The sequence below is a fragment of the Micropterus dolomieu genome, linkage group LG23 (assembly GCF_021292245.1).
Source record: "Micropterus dolomieu isolate WLL.071019.BEF.003 ecotype Adirondacks linkage group LG23, ASM2129224v1, whole genome shotgun sequence".
NCBI lineage: Eukaryota > Metazoa > Chordata > Actinopteri > Centrarchiformes > Centrarchidae > Micropterus > Micropterus dolomieu.
In genome coordinates this window covers 9,905,024-9,922,976 of record NC_060172.1, presented here as the reverse complement: position 1 = coordinate 9,922,976, position 17,953 = coordinate 9,905,024, and the positions used below count along the sequence as shown (strand labels likewise).

The following is a 17,953-nucleotide window of genomic DNA, read 5'->3' as shown; positions in this document are numbered from 1 at the left end:
TCAAAAATATCTCTTCCACCACCCATTGCAAACAGATTTGTACAATAATATCAACCTGCAAGAGAAGGAATTTGAAAAATATCTGAACAACATGGAAAACAAAAAATGTGGTAATTATATTTTTACCGATATCTGAATACTTCTTGTAAACTCAGTGTCAGTTGTAGAAAGTGATTAATTAGAAGTGCAATTTTGAGTCACTTGAACTTTGACTATTTTCGTTTTACTCTTCTCTTTATACTTATACTCCACTAAGGAGAGAAATCTTGTACTTTTTACTCCACTGCATTTATCTGACACATAAACAGACTTTTTCTACACAAAACATCAACTTATGATGTAGTATTATAGATACTATTAAAGTAGTAGTAAACTATTAAGTAACATTTGAAGTTTGACGTCTAGCAGTAGTTATAGAAACAAAATATCAGTAGAAACTGCAGCTGATAAAACATTCCCCGCTGAAGGTCTGGAGCTTTCAACCAATATAAAAAACAGTCTTCAGTGTATATAAAAAAGTAGAATTAAGGTCCACCTTGACAACACACAAGAGAAAAATGCTGCTCACACATAAATAAAAGGGCTCACAATGCAGATTTAGTCAGCCCGTTTACTTTTTATACTTTTAAGCTGCACTAATTAATGTGTTAATAAACAATGGGTCAAATGAATATACTGTATGTTATTCACTCAACTCACAAAGGTAAACATGAGCAGACGAAAACTAAAAGGAGATACAAATATTGGAGTTTTATTCATCAGGACATAAACATGACTTATAAATTATATATTATATATAATAAATAAATTATATTGCTGCTCTGTAACTGCTGGGTATGTAAATAAGCCACTGTTTGGCTAATGAGTTCACCATATCAACTTTTTATTGTTTTATTGTGTCAGTGTTTACAGTGTGTTGTGATTCCCCCAAGTGGCCAAAAAGGAATTGAGGCTTAAAGGTCCCATATTTTCAGGATTATAGTTATAACTAGTATATAACTATATATATATATATATACTTTATATAACTAGTAAATGTTTACAGGCTGTGTTCAAAAAACACTTTATTCTCTTTGTTTTAGCTCCTTTCTCATTAAGGCCTCCCTCCCTTAAAGAGACAGCAACTAAAATGCAAATATTTAGGAGGATCTATTGACAGTAATTAATTTTAATATACATAACTATGTTTTCAGTGGTGTATAAAGACCTTATATAATGGACCGTTTTATTACCTTAGAAGGAGCCAATTCTATCTACATACACCACGGTCACCATGTTGTGCCGCCATGTTTCTACAGTAGCCCAAACGGACAAACTGCTATACAGAGTGCATTTCGTTAAGAGGCTACATTGAATACGTACGAAGAAGTAGTAGTAGTCGTCCTCGTCCTCGTTCTTTAGCACAAGAGTCGACAGAGTGATGAAATGGCCACCTGGTGTTGTGTTGGACGGGGTGGTGCTGAGAGCGGTGTATTCAATGAGCAGGTCCGTCTACTGCGATGAAGGACTGGAGGAGGTCCTATGCTACGCAGATCTCTCCATGATGCCAAGAAGGGAGCCAAATTCAAGTCATGTTTGCACACACATTTACTAAAAGATGGGACAGGAGAAAATTAGAGGGGATTTTTTTTCTCATAGTTTGGGGGTATTTAGAAATCAAAAAGTGCATTTTGCATAATATGGGACCTTTAATACTTCTTCCTCCTCTGTCGAGGAACGACACACATTTATACATTAATGTGAACCTTCCTGAAGAAGAAGAAATAGTATATTATACATGGCATCAAAACCTCTGAAAACCACTCATCTTAAAATTAGGGGATTTTGAATAAACATTTTAAAGTTCTATTTTTGGGTTTAGAAAACACTCAAGCTAAATAAGCTATTTCAAAGGTTGATGTTTTGCAGATACATCAGTAGTTAAGAGGCAAGAAAAATATAATTGTTATAGAACAAATTTTTTAAAAACAAGTCAAAAAAACAGTCAGTAGCTCATGATTCTGCCAAAACAAAGAGGTTTTCTACACTTAAAATACTCACAGTACAGTCCACCACTTAACAGCTCCACTAAAGCAGTCAGAGGTTCAGTGCTTTGCTCAAGAGCACTTAGAAAGTTATTGTATAAAGTGGGAGAAAGTTTTACTAATTTGCTTTCCCAGCTGGTTCAGACATTTGTGTTATTTATAGCTAATTGTCTGTATGTGTAAACTGGTCTTATAATTAGTGTTGTTTGTTTACAGTATGGCTAACCAGAGAAAACCCACATGACAAATCAGACTTACGCCCACAGTCTTGAAAAGGATGTGTGATTTTTCAACACACCCACACATGTCCAATGGGAAGACAAATCTATCAATAACTGCTGCTGACATTTTGTGTTCTCTCTGGGTGTAGATATGGAGCATCAACGTGTTCTCTCTTTTGAAAAATTTGCCCTTAAAAGGTTGCCCTAAAAGAAAGAAACATATTAAAATGCTCAAAATTCCAAATGGAGATTGGTGTGTGAAAACATCCAAACTATTTCTAAAGAAATCATCCAGAGTTTAGGGGTGAGAGGGTATATTTGTAGGGGTGGGTGGGGGTGAGGGGGGGTTGTGTCTCCTTGAAGTGGAGCATAAAACTGGACCCCTTATAAGGCATTTCCCTGAGAACAGTGGGAGGAGGGAAGAGGGCCGAGCGATGCAGGATATTCTCACAGGATGTGATGGCTGGACAGCAGCCGGAGCCACGCATTGTGGAGGAAAGAGTCAGCTGAGAGGAGCTTTTGGTTTGCGGTGTTTGCTTTGTTACTATCGATCTGTGAGTGGGTGGGTGTGTGCACTGAGGATGTGAAATCAACATGGTCAGGAGGCACTGCGAAGATTAGTCATCAGCTGAAAGTAAGGTAAATGTTCAACTCTCTAAAAAAGCATGTTGTTTAATGCTTTGGTTTCGGGGCGACTTGGACTAGACAGTGGGAGCAGATGCTGCTTGGTGGAGTATGTGTGCATGGTTACAAATTGCAGTGGTGGAAGAAGTACTAAGATGCTTTACTTAAGTAAAAGTACCAATACAACAATGTAAAAATACTCATTTACAAGTAATTTACAAGCATTAAAAATGAAAAATGAAAGTACAGAAGTCTTGTCAGTGACTAGTTTGCAGGCAAGATTCAACACTAAAAACATATGATTTAGGTACATGTTTTGCAATAACTGGCCTGAAAAGGCATTTGAAAAAAAATATTTAATTGAATAAGATGGAAAATCTGCAGGGACTAAGCAGGAAAAGTATGAGAAGCTCTAGATGCTCAATGTGATCAATGTGTGAATTATGCCATATGTAAACAAGATTTTTTAAATAACATAAATGAAAATTTTTTTATACTTTGTTAAGAAGAATCTTAAAAAATGTGATATCACCAAAATAGACGGGAAGTTTCTTCACTTTTAAATACTCACAGTATTCCTGGTCCTCCTGCTTCAAACTTACAGTTCCACTGAAAAAAAACACATTTTTTATTAGCAAAATGTACTTAAAGAAAGTAAAAGCATTGATTCTGCAGAAAAATGTCTTTTGCTATATTATATATAACATTATTAGGTTAATAGTGATGCATCAGTGTGTGAGCAGCATGTTACTGTTGTAGATGCTCGAGGTGGAGCTAATTTAACTTTTTTTTCTTTTCTTATGTTTTAAATATAATATCTAAATTTAAAATCTGTCAGTTGCTGTAAGTAGTAGCTGTCAAATAGTGTAATGGAGTAGAAGCATAAAATGGAAAGTACCTCAGAATTATACTTAAATACCAACGTACTTGGAAGTGTTGCTTCTGTTCATCTTTCTGGCTGCTGATTAACAACCACAATGCTTTATCAGATTGTAAATGTTTATAAGTGTTATGCAAGGAACTTGTGTGATGAACTTTGTGTATTTTTATTGTTCACATCAATAATAAAAAAGTGGTGCACATTTTTTTATCCTAAGTTAGCAGTTAATGATTGTTAAGGTGTGTATTGAACAAAATAGAAATTTCACATTTCTATCAGAATTACTAAATTAATCATGTGTCTGTATTTTATGCAGCTACAAGCGCTCTTCATCTGCTTATAGCTGGCATTTACTCACAAAACATCACATGAGAGTACTGTGATGAATGTCTTGATTGAATTTGCGTTTGCACAGACTCGGAGAGCAAATCTGTGGTTATGTGAAGGTCTCACATTGTGAGTGAAGGAAAGATTTCACATGAACTAAATGAAACTTTTTCATTTTTAACACTGAAATCAACAGTAGGTGCGTTTTTACAGCAAAAACTGATAGCATTTCTAATTTATAAAACCTCAATGGCTGTTTTCGCTGTCTGCAAACCTCACCTACATTTCCATGTCGTTATCATCCCCATGGGTATTTACCATTACTGCGATGCTAATTACTCCCACATTGTCTGCCCTGCGAAGTTGCATGTTGTTTTGTTTTGCTCAGGGGAACCTATCAGGAAATATTTTAGTAAGTTTCCGCAACATAATGAGGCACAGGACTTGTGATGACTCATTATGGCCAGACAAAACACTCTCTGATTTCCAAACAATAACCTTCAGTACAGACTTTATTACATTTACTCATAACTCATAACTCATGGAAACCTTTTAGATTCATTTGCTTAGTCATTCTTTCTCAGTATAACCAGTTCCGCAGCTAAATACAGTGTGTATAAAAGTGTAAAAGAGAAATGTCAAAGCATTCAAAGTAAGAAAAAGCCCCTTTTGTATCGCATGGCATAAATAGCACTGTCATGTCACACAGTAGGTAGGCTTACTTCCCTCTTCCTTCCCTTTTCAAGTCATATCACCTACAGCATGCTTCCTGCATTCGCGTGTTTCTAACTCGTGTGCTCTGGACTCTCCCTGTGCTGCAGCACCATGGCCGCCTTCCAGCTGCTCTTCCCGCTGTTGGTCAGCTGCGTGGCGGCATCCTCACGCCCTCCCCGCCACCTCCCTCCATGCCAAGTTGTAAGTAAAGCCTGATAACAACAGAGACACACACTACTAGTAGTGGTCCATCAATGGCACATACACATTTACATTCTGTTTTTTTCTCATCTTCTGTTCACATTCCTCACACGTCCAGTTAAATAAATACTGAATATATGTAGGGTTTTTTTCATCTGCTGTTTATTTTGATCGGTTGCCTAAGGCAACAGAGATGAGACACTGAATCCATCAGGTGCTTGAGATATTTTCAGATTACCTCCAGGCAGATAGTTTATTTAAAAGCTTTCGACCTGAGCAGATCCGGTTTATTAGTTTTAGCTCTTGAACTTTTCTGCTGCCAGACCTTCAGGCTTTAATATTTGGACAATGAAACACTATTTGATCTTGACGGAAGAAAAAGAGCGTTTTTGTGTTACGCTGCAGAGAATATGTATAAATTTAAAGAGTTTCTGGCTAATCATTTAGTTTTGCATTAGTTGTTCTAACTATGTAACAAACTGGAAATGTAACATTGTCTTTTCCAAGGAAAGACCAGCAAATACGGAGAACAGCTTTAATGAAGTGGATACCGGTTGAATCGCTATGATGTGCAGCAGTTGGTGATAGAAAACCCATTCAGTGATGTTAGGTGTTTCAAAAACTTAAACACAGACTCGGGTTGTGGCCATGCTGTAGTGTATCTGGCCAGCATGTCATTCATTTGAATTTTGTTAGGTTCAATGGAAATTTATTGGCATGGGAAACAGGCGTTAACATTTCCAAATTAAGTGTGAAATCAAAACATGTTACAGATGAAATGGGATTTTGCTACTGAAAATAAATAATACAGCAAAATTGTAGATGTGTAGTTAAAAATACTAATAACAATTCCCTCTCTTTCTCTCCCTAATTTTAAAAACAATAACAAAAAGAACAATAAAAACAAAAGTTCTAGATCGGACTCAAACCAGGAACATCACAGTTCCAGCACACATGTTTTCCAGGTGGACAGAGGATGCACAGATTTTAGCATGAAAATAAACCACCAGGACACCCGACAGTTTCAGTCTTTTGAAGTATAAAATTCAATGCAACTTTCCCTCAGTAAGGAAACAATGTCTGATGAGGAAGACTGTAACTTTAGAGGAAAATTACGTGATGTATTTAACTCGGACTGCTGAAGACTCGCTACCTTTAGAAAGACAAGAATTTTGCCCCCTGTCTCTCACACTGGAGTCAGTATGGTCCAGTATGGAGAGGAAGAGTGATTATAGCAACCACCAATAACTGTTTCAAAGGAGTGTTTCTTGTCTTAGTTCCCATCTGTTGGACTGGTAGTCATTTGTTACAGTATTACTATGACTAAATGTGATGTAAACAAACACACATTTATCCGATGTTATACAAACAGAGGCTTAGAAGGTTTTTAGGAATGTAAGCTTTTGCACGCCACACAAGCAGTGTGCATTTCACTGTTAATACCAGACGTCACAGAGAAAAGACCACATTTTAAATTATGATACTTTCATATAAAATATGCATTTGTTTCTCAATGCCTGATGACAGATACAAGATGATTTGCCCTCCAGTAGTTCTTCAATAAATCAACGTGTTTGTTTATGTCTGGCTTGTAAGCAACCAGGAATGACACTTTCAGGATACCACAAATATGCAAAAAAGCTAAATGGACTCTGCCTCGGAGAAACAACAGAGAAGGGGACCGTTTTATGAGCTGCTTTTGGACAGAAGGCTTTCTGGCCATATGGTTTGAATTATAAAATGCACTTAACCTAACAATAACCTAACAATATTTGAATTGTTAATTAAGAGAAAAGGGAGAGAATATGATGAAAACGCTACGCTGATAATGAAGCTGTGCTGCGTGTTGTCTTTAAATAGGAAAAATCTTTCTTTTAAAGCTGTTATCTTGGTAAAAGAATTTGAGCATAAGAGCTATATTATAAGTCACCAAATAGCAGTTAACTTCTTGAGTTAATTTAAAGAGGAATAGCTATCATAAACCTCAGAGGACTGTGTTGCTGCCAAGAACATGCTGTAGATACACTGACTCATAAATCGACTGTACAGTTTAAACATTTGGTCTGTATTGTGTCATGGTCAGGCAATCTGGCAGTATGCCGACATAATCAGACTTGTGTGTTTTGTCTTTATTCGCAGGTCCAGATGAATGTGTTTTGCAGTGATCTGAGCCTTAGAAGCGCTCCAGACAACCTTCCTCATGGCGTCCAGATGCTGGACCTTTCTCGTAATCAGATGCAAAATCTCACCCAGGAAACTCTCGCGTACCACACCGGCTTCCGTCATCTGAATCTTCACTCCAACAAGATCCACTTCATCCAGCCGGGACTCTTCAAAGACATGACTGATCTAAAAGTCCTGGATCTGTCTAGGAATCATCTGAATGTTTTTGCTCGCTCCAAAATCAACATTGGGCCTCTTACAGCTGTAGAGTCACTTGATCTTTCAAGCAATGGGCTGTACACAGGAATGTCTGACTATTTCCTGGCTGATTCTCCATTGCTGGCAAACCTTTCTCTCAACAGCAATAGCATCACCAAAATAGCAAATAACACTTTCAGTGGATCCTTGGCCCTGACGAAAATCAGCCTCCACAATAACGTCATCATGGAGATTGAAGGTGGAGCTTTTGACTCCTTGAATCATCTGACTGAACTCGATCTGTCCAAGAACTCAATCACTTGCATCACAGACTTCAACCTCTACAACTTAAAACTGCTCAATCTCAGCAAGAACAGCATGGAGTCTTTCCAAAGCACAGAATCAAATGATAGGTATCATCTTCTCTCTCTTGATCTGAGTGAAAATAAAATGCTCTACTTTCCTCTTTTACCTAAGAAAAACATGCTCAAATACCTGGACGTTTCACGGAACCAACTTCAGAGCATCAACGTCACAGGAAATCCTGATGAAAATACAACATTTCATTTAAATCACCTGAGATACCTGGACATGAGTTTCAACCAACTCAAAAGCATACCAGAGTCCTTTTTTAGTGGTATGGGATTACTCGAGGTCCTGAATGTGAGCAATAACTGTATTGGTTCATTTTCTATCACTGATAAATTTCATCTAAGGAGAGTAAAGATTATCGATCTCAGCTATAATTCGCTGCAGAGCCTGACATTTGGGAAAAACACTCTGCAATCGCTGGAAAAGCTTTTCTTACAAGGGAACGACCTCACCACCTTGGATCATCAAATATTCCGAAGACTTCCAAGTATTAAACACCTGCATCTCCAGCAGAATGACCTGAAAATCTGTGCCTCGGACCAAAGCCACCAGGATTCTCCAGATTGTGTCTCATTTACCTCCATACCAAACTTGCAGTACCTGTACCTCTCTGACAACAATCTGAGGACTCTGCCTGCAAACGCATTTGCCAACACCCCTCTGATATTACTGGACTTGTCCCTGAACCCGGGTTTAGACATGGACAAAGACTCCCTCTCTGGTCTCGAGCATTCTCTGGTTCACCTCTTCCTGAGGAAAAACAACATTTCCAGTCTAAATACAGATCTCTCCTCACTGAGGTGTCTCAGAGACGTAGACCTGTCCTTCAACCAGCTGACCATTCTACCTACGTGGATCAAAACGTCCTCCATTGAGTCGCTAAACCTGCAGAACAACAACCTGGTCACTCTGGACTACAGTACCATGCTCACCCTGGAACACTCACTTAAAATCCTCTACATGGGATCCAACCCACTGAGCTGCTGCAGAAACCTCGGCTTCCTCCACATGGTCCAGCACTCAGCCGTGGTCGTCCCCGACATTGAGAAGGTGACCTGCATTTACGAGGAGTATTCAGAACTGGTCAACATCGGGAATCTGACTCCGGAAATGTGTCATAGAGCAGGCATCCAAAACTATGTTGTCCTTGTTGTTGTGATAGCGCTACTTGTGATGATCGTGCTGGGACTGTTGGTTAGATGTTGCCACACAAGGAAACGAAAGCACAGCCGAAGCTTTAGAGCTTAATGTGAATGAACAGTGCACGTGCAGGACCATGAAGGAATTCATTATTGGGACTTTTCTAATTTCTGTTCACGAGGAGGTTGTAGGTTTGAACCACAGACAGTGGAAAAACATGAATGTAATATCTGTGATGTCACCCAAAGTCTTCTGAAGTGACGATTTAAAGCCTTGGTTTGGGTTTACCACTACCATTCCAAGTGAAATAATACAATAACAATACAATAGATAAACTATTGAATCCACCACTTCTTGTGGAAAATATTCTTCTTGTACTGTCTTACAGAAGATAGGACTTTTTTAATGGACTTCTAAAAGTAAGAAGTTTATTGCAGTCACCATGTACAGTAGTGGATATTTCAGGGACTGCAATTTTAGAGACTCATGGCTAAAGCAGAGGTGTTTCCTGCTTGGTTTTGATATCAAACCACATCAGTTTATTGAATGTAAAAGGAGGATAAAATCCACACTAAAACACTGTTGCCCATTTCTACACTGACAGACCACAGTGAAAGACATAAAATGTTAAAGGAAAGGTTTTTGGAAAATCTGCTTATTCGCTTTCTTGCTTAAAGTTATATGAGAAGATTAATACCTCTAACACGTCTGTGTTCTAAATACGAACTTACAGGCAGCAGCTGGTTAGCTTAGCTTAGCTTAAAGACTGCAAATGGCACGAAACAATTAGTCTGGCTCTGTCCAAAGGTAACAAACTCCACCTATTAAATTAGAGGTGATGACCTCTAAAGCTCACCAATTAACATCTCTTTAATTTGTATGCAGTAACACAGAAACTCAAGAAAGTTACTCGAAGAAACAGTCTGGCACATAAGTGTTAAACATAAAGTTTTAGAGGTGCTGGCAGGCAGATTTTTACCTTTGGACAGAGCTTAGCTAGCTTTTTCCTATTGTTTTTAGTCTTCATGCTAAGTTAAGCTAAGCTTAGCTAACCACCTCCTGGCTTTAAATTAATGGTACACACATGAGAGTGGTATCAGTCGTGTCATGTGGCTTTCAGCAAGAAAGCAAATAAGCGTATTTTAGGCTTGAACGAGGTGGAGTCAGATGTCTTTACTCAGTGACGTTCAGTCATAGTATATGAGAGTGGAATTTCCTTCAAGCTAAAAATAAAGAACATAACACTACAAAAGGTCATGAAACAAAATGCTCTACTCATGGAGGATGAAGTATGATTAAATGAAGTACATGTAGGTTGAGAGTCATCTGAGATGTCCGAAGGTTTTTAATGAAGCCATCCCTTTACCCTTTATGTAGTTTGCACTTTAATGTTCCTCTTGTTTGTGTGATTGTATCTTGTTCTGTGACTGTTAACACTAAGAAATGAAGAAATGTTTTACCGGAAATAACTAAAACGGACATTTTAAACAGCATGTTTTCTGTATTGATCCCAGGCCTGAGGTGCTCCCCCCTGGACATAATATTCAACATGAAAATGTTTCAGCACCATTTAGAGACGAAGTTGAAAGCTGAACTAAGCACTGAAATTAATAACTGTGATATAGAAGTACAATATACATACTATATTTTTCTAAATAAATAAATGATTATAAAATCCAGCGCTGTATTGTAGCGGGCTACACTGGGATCCACAGATTCATACTATTTTAATGTGCTCGGTCATAAAATGATTATTATAATAGTTATTTTTTATTATCTACAAGACAAGCTGATTTGGAACTATTCTCATCCTGCAATGTTTTTTTTGTAATGTAAGCAATATTTTGTACCAAATGAATTTTCTACACTTTAACACTGTGTGAGACATTATTTGTGTAACAAAAACATATAAACCTCTGAACACAGCATTACCACCAGACCATTTTAAGTTTCATTTTTCCTCATTATTCAGATAGCTAGGTATTATAATACCTTAAAATTATATTTCACTCTGTACATATTTATTATGTCTGGAGTTTTGTAAAGAGTTTAAACACATAGTTAAACAGACATTATTGTGCTATTTTACTTGATGTGATGCTCATAATTTTTCTTGCAGCAAGTTAGATGAGAAAATTGATTGTCTGTACGTTAAATATGAAACTACAGCTAGCGGCCGATTAGCTTAGCTTAGCACAATCAGAGTTTTAGAAATGCTGATACATGGATTTTGTCATCGTTGGACACAACCGGGCTAGCAGTTCAGAATCAGAATCAACTTTATTGCCAGGTATGTGTACACATATGAGGAATTTGACTCAGGATTGTACATTGCTCACAGTGTGCTCACTCATTCAATAATACAATAATAAAATAAATGAGACACAGGCTACAGTATAGACAACACAAATATACACACTGAACAAAAAACAATATAGACATATTGACAAATAGTGCAGTGAGCAGAGTGCAAAGGGTGCAGGAGTAAAATATTATTATGTACATGTCAGAGGTGGATGTGATATACATGTATACATGTACGCAGTGCGATGCAGTTTCCCCCTGTTTCCAGTCTTTGTGCTAAGCTAGCTGCTGCCTGTAGCTTCACGTTTAACTAATAAATATGAGGTGCAATACTTTGCTTTGCTCTTTGCGCTGGTTAAAGTGGGTGGGGCTCAGTTAGAAAAATGGGATGTTACGTATTTTGTGGACCAATCAGGATACAGCACAGTTGAATCACGATATAACAACCAAACTTTAACTTTGGATGTTGCCTTTCCAGTCATTAATGCTTAATGTGAGAGAAAATTTTGAAGTTTTCAGGGGCTGTGAAACTTCTGAATAGACAGCATATTTATTGTACTTTGGGTAAACTTAACCTTGAAATGAATAAATCAGACAAATTTTATTTGTATTGCACCTTTCGTACAACTGTTGTACAGTCAAGCACATAATAAGGCAATTTGATATTAATGCACAAAAGAAATAAACTGAAATTTTATTAATAAAAGCAATTAAATAAAATGGATTTTAAAAAAACAATAAAAATAGATAAAAGAAAATGAAAAATAAAATAGCTACAAGGTTCCCTTTCATTGTTACATTTTATCAGGCTCTTTCACCCAGAGCTGAGGCTTTTATTTTGATAGTTTTGACCTCCTCCTCTGGCCTTTCTACCTCCTGAGTTTACATTTGGATTAAGGCTTAAAGACTGAGAAAGTGCTGTTCAGCATGAGAAGCTTTATTAACTGTCTAATAAAAGCTTTTTACCCTCTGTGACTCAGACCCTCCATCCCCCAGGAGAGAGACACACGCAGTTACTGAAGATAATTTACTGTGCAGGGTGGTACAGGAAGTTGTCCACGGGCCATCGGCTGTTTTACGTAAATGGGGAAAAGGCATTTATCATCACTTTCAAGATAGAAATGTGAAACTCACAGATGCTTGGTAAAAATGTTCAGTTAGAAAGGGTCTTTTGTCTTAATAACGAAACATCCCATCGGTTTACATTTTCTAGCGTGGCACTATTATCAACATGTCAGTGGGTGTTTGTATTTAATTTAAATACTGCCCTAAAATACACAGTGAAGCTGTTTAAAACATCGTGAAGTGTTTAAAGAAGAGGATGCTGTTTAACTTGAACTTTGAAGAAGCTCATCCATGCTGTGAAGCATGTATTTGTTTAAATAATAAATATATTGTAGTTTTGTCTATATATTTTTGCTAGGGTATAGTTAAAAAAAAAAAAGTTAATAAATACCATAAACACTATTGTTTTCTTTTACCAGAATAAGACTTTGAAGCATAAAAAACATAATATTCTGAAACATTAAAAGACACAAAAGACTGTTTTAGCAACTGTAGTTTGTGTGGTTGGATTTATAATAAAGAATTTGCTTATTTAACTGTTGCTCAGTATGCAGCTACAGGAAACCACAGAAGTAATCTATATCCTTTTTATCTTGTATCTGGGACTGTCTAGACTGTGTTTATATGGGTGAGAGTTGTGTTTGCTCACCGCCTTAATTAACAAGTGCAGCTCTTCTGCTGCCAGCTTCCAGCAGGTTACATAACAGAGGACCTACAGTGAAGTGTGCTGTCCTACTTGAGCCAGTTTAATGTTTTCTGGCTTAATGTTCAGCTATGGGCGAAACACTCACCTGAACTTTACGCCTCGGTTTTTGTACTGGTTAAATAAATTAGATTATTATATAATTAGTGAACTTTAGAGGTGCTGGTAGGCAGATTTAGTTACAGTTGGACAGAGTCTTGCTAGTCTTTCTGCTAAGCTAGCTAGCTGCTGGCTGTAGCTTCAAAAAGAAAACTTCTTTGTAACTTGATTTTTGAGGTGCATGTATGTTACTATATTTAACTCCACTGCATTTCAGATTAAGATTTTGCACTTTTTACTCCACTACATTTATTTGAGAACTGTAGTTGCTATTTACTTTTCAGGTCAAGACTTAACATTAAAACAAACATATAATCAGCTTATACAATTTGTTAAAAGTTAAACAAGCGGCTGGTCACAGTTTAACCACGTTGTCATGTCACAGGTCTATGAGTTGTTGACGGGACATTCCCCCTCTAATCTCTACAGGATTTCTGTTAAATCCAATTATCCAATATTGCACTAAAAATCAAAGATGAGAGAAAAGTCCAAAATATTAATAGAAATGTTTGTAGCAGTTTCCTCTCCCATAAATCATCTCACGATACCTTGGATTTATCTTCGTCGGTGCACAACACCTAGGTTAGGAACCACTGGACAACCAAACTTGTATAAGATGGTTAAAACTAGTTAGCTCCACTAACTGCTACTGATCATTTAATCATCAGTATTAATGCTCTAATAATGTAAAACATATTAATATAGATTCACAGAACAAGTAGGCCTACTTTTACGTTTGATACTTTTGTGCTTAATGAATGACTTTTACTACTATAGGAGTACCTATATATTGTGGTATTGGTAGTTTTACTTAAGTAAGATATCCGAGTAATTCTGCCACCGCTGTATGTATATATGTTTTCTGAGGCTCTTATTAATTAAGGGAATGGTAGTTTGTTCACTTTCAGAATAACTGGCCCTCCAATCAGGGCTCATGCATTGTGCACAGGAAATGGCAAACTGCCTGTTAGATTAGAGATCTTGAGCAAAGCAAAGCTGACATGTTGGCCTGATGGCGGTCCAAGAGGAAGGCTGATAGGAGTGTTCAAAATGGAAAGTGTGCATCCTCTTGGGAGCATGTACATGCTCTGTAAAGTTCATGGCAATCTGCCCTTAAGACTCTCCTTACCGGTGAAGTGACAGCATAGTCGTTTGTTCAAAAAATATCCTCACAAAAAGCTGTTGTGGTTGTTTGTCAAGACTGCCCTCTCAAGAAAAGATACATCATCATGTCTTTAAGCTTAACCATATCCGTGCCAGATCTGAAAACAGTGAATTATTTCCAAAAGTGATGTGTAATGTTTTTGGAAGGCACTGACAGTTTTTTAAGTTTTAAAAGATTATGTCAATGTCATTTGTCTAACTAATTAATCAACTAATTATTTCAGCTGTACTTGTATAAACTGCTTGGTACTTTCATTTTATAACCAACCCCCCCATGTTACTTATATGGTTTCAGGAAATCTACTGGGACATTAAATGAGACTACTACACTCTAACTTTATTTATTTTTCCAGCACTGTATCAGCTCTCCAGGGCAGAGAAAAAAATAGACAGTAGTGGAAAGCTTCTCTTCCTCAGGGAGAGGTGGGGTCACGATCATCTGAAGGGAAACTGTGTTCCTCCCTGTTCATAACCATTAAGTCTGTATGTATGCTAAAGACTGTAGCTACGTCCTTTCATGACCAACAGACAAAACAAAGTTCTGGTGGAGTCCTACCAGCCCTCACAGCTGTGCCAACCTGCCGAAAGGCATCATTTCCTTTCAAAGACCTTTCCTGTTCTCCTGTTGTAAAATTCCCCCACGTTTTTTTCTTGTTTATAAGATGAGCAGTGATAGAATCAGAGGAGGCCTACGGGAAGTATTTGTGGTTTCTTAATTTGAAGAAAGTCACTTTTCCTCGTCTCTGTGACCGGGCATTGAGTCATAAATAAAAATGAACCTGTATTTATCATAGTTTAGTCATACTGAGATCAAAAGAGCTCTTTCTTAAGGGGCGGCTTGACCAAAGCAGGAGTGGGGCACTTAGTCACACATTTTGTAAAAGAAAGTGTGAAGAAAGAGAAAACAACATTCGCCCTGAACACCTGCTGTAAACAAGCAAAAATGTGAATATTTTTTGTGCTTTATCATTCAACAACAATGTTACCTCAAGGGGAAAGATAGTTATCATGCATCCTTTCTGTACCTGATAAAGAGCCAACCAGGCATCCAAATGTTGTCCTCTTTCTAAATGAATGAAAAACTGTTTATGAAAGGAATCATTTAACAATGTTGCAAGTTCTTGTGAAACAGATTGACCCACGATCTCTACAGCCACTCCATTAGCAAAGCTAAAGCTGTTTGTTTTTTTGGTGTCAGAATTTTGTTTGGGAGTGAGCGTTGCGCAGGAAGACCTTGAACTCGTGACCTCAGTATTCCTGAAGCCCCGGCTACGGCCCTGTTGACAGTCTGTTCTGAGTAACAAGGACAGTGTCTCTGCAAAGAAATGCTCATATCTCAAAATCTGGACAAATGAAAGTATAACTATCTGCTAGATGCCATCAGAGGTAAGCCAAAAAAAATGTTTATTGGGAACTGATGGAGAAATCCAATACCATGACAAATACTACAAAATAGAATGAACACAGCATGTACGACGGGACAAGATGGTCCCAGAGCCAGCACACCTGCTCCAGACGGCAACACTCACAACTCTCCTGCTACTATAGCAGCATGTCTAGGTGAACTAGAAAGCAGGCTGAATGTCTGTGGGCATTTAAAGTTACCTGCCTGGAATAGTGTAGGGTGGCAGGGCGCAGGCCACTTGGTTTGTTTTACAGAGCCAGGGTTGTGTAGAAACACCAGATTTTTTTTTTTAGCTGGCTGACTGTGAGGAGATATTCACTGAATTTGACAAAAAGACGTATTGGATTAGAATCACATACCGGACCTTTAAGATCAGGTTACCTTCTGAGAGAAATATTTGCAGTCCTCTTGAAACTTTTATTATCTGCTCACCTTCAGGTTAATCATAACCTCACATCAGTCGATACATAAACTCTTCAGCATGTGCATGGGACAATAAAATGGAAAATTTGGCATAATACTGTGTTTATCTCACAGCCATATGCCCAAGACCTTGTCCTGATCATAAAACAAACAGTCTGACTCCAAAGTGAATCAGCCTTAAACACAATGTTCTTGGACAGACTTCAAAGTAATTAGTGTAAATATGCTCTTTTTGCAGAAACAGCAGATGCAGGAAGTATGATACCATTGTCTTAAATGTGTGTCCTGTTTGCATTTTGTCTGCTGCCCTCCTCAAACGTTTTAAACACAGACTTGAAGCACAACAGCTGTTTAATCGTGCAATAACTCGAGATACAACAACTGAACGGTTAATGTTGAAAACACATAGAATTAAAGAATTAAAGCATCAAATTCTTGAAACTACAGGGAAATGAACACAAGCAGGTCACCTCTGACCTTTCCCATGGTCCTTGGCGATAAATCGGGATACTGAGCGCTGTATGGGAGCACTGGGATTACCGTGGATGAATAATAGGATGCGGTTTGCTCTTAGTTTGCTAGTCAGCCTGGAGATCACGGAGCAAGGCACAGCCAATCAACCATAGGAGGTCAACATGCACATCTATCTCCAATGAGATACTCCCAAGGATGTGTATCTTGACTTGAAACAGATGGAAAAAGGACTGAATCATCATCACTCACAAATTTACATAAGCATTGTCTGGTATGACTTATGAATGCAGCATTTTTTAGCCATGATAGTGGCACGGCGCTAAGGATGGCAACATAAACCTGACGGCAGGTCAAGATCTGGGGCCTACGACTGTTAGATAAACACTATATTGTGCCAAATTTCCCATTTTATTGTCCCATGCACATGCTGAAGAGTTTGTTTTCTGATTGATGTCAGGCCCTTTAACAAGGCTGTAAATATTTCTCTCAGAAGGTAACCTGAATGTTTAATGATCTTAAAAGGATGGTTCCCCAAAATGCCAAAAAACAGATTTTTCTGGATTATCTCTGGTGGTACATCTGAGAATTCAGTCATTAGATGAATACCGGATCTCTGCAGAGACATTGTCCTTGTTACTCTGGGCCACAGGACTTCCGAAATACTGAGGTCACAAATTCAACTTTCCAGCAAAACTCCCACCCCTATAGAAATGTTTGACTACAGACCAAAAAAACAAAAAACGAGAACAAAAAACTGAATATATTCCTCTTTTAGTCATGCTAGCTGCATGGCTTTAGAGATAGAAATGTAGGTTGGTGTACCACTTGGTCCAGACTGAAATATCTCAACAACTATTTTATGTCGTGAACTTTTGTGCAGACATTCGTGGTTCCCAGGAATGAATCCTACTGACTGTGGTGATCCCCTGACTTTTCACCTAGCGCCATCATGAGGTCGACATTTTGTGGTTTTGAGTGAATGTGCTTTTGGGTTTGTTGGATGTGTAAATAGGCAACTGTTTGCTAACACAGTCCCTATATGAATGTTATAAGGTGATAATATGTCAGTGTTTCCAGCTTGCTGCGCTGCCCCCAAATGGCCAAAAAAAACTCCCCCAAAAACAATAATTGCTGGTTTAAATGATCACTGACTGAATTGACTCCTGTACTCAAGTTGCTCAGGTCCAACAAAGAAGCTTTTCTTTTAAGTTTAAGGTTGTGGTTGTACACCCATAAAGTATTTCTAAACCACAATGACTCATAGTACTCTCACACTTCACGAGTATGTGTGATACGTATAATTAACATCCTGTGGAGAAACTTAACTTTTGCTGATGGTTTTATCTTAAAAAGTACAGACTACTCTTCAGCCAATACTTTCTGGACAAGAGGAACCAGTGAGCCTTCCAAGTAGGACCAAAGGACTCACCCTAAGGGGAAAAAAGAAGCGAA

General features: G+C 37.9%; 1 protein-coding gene across 1 annotated transcript; it reads left to right on the top strand.

Annotated features, from left to right (window-relative positions):
* Nucleotides 1-2,703: 2,703 nt before the first annotated feature.
* On the top strand, nt 2,704-10,790 carry lrrc32 (leucine rich repeat containing 32). The gene is made up of 3 exons (XM_046040427.1): nt 2,704-2,884; nt 4,898-4,991; nt 7,131-10,790. The coding sequence occupies exons 2-3, from the start codon at nt 4,902-4,904 to the stop codon at nt 8,970-8,972; spliced, it is 1,932 nt and encodes a 643-aa protein (XP_045896383.1). The 5' UTR covers nt 2,704-2,884; nt 4,898-4,901; the 3' UTR covers nt 8,973-10,790.
* Nucleotides 10,791-17,953: the final 7,163 nt, after the last annotated feature.

Excerpts from the sequence above, each read along its gene's own strand:
- lrrc32 (XM_046040427.1), top strand. The coding sequence starts at position 4,902 with ATGGCCGCCTTCCAGCTGCTCTTCCCGCTGTTGGTCAGCTGCGTGGCG. Across the intron at positions 4,992-7,130 it reads ACCTCCCTCCATGCCAAGTT|GTCCAGATGAATGTGTTTTG; the intron begins GTAAGTAAAGCC and ends CTTTATTCGCAG.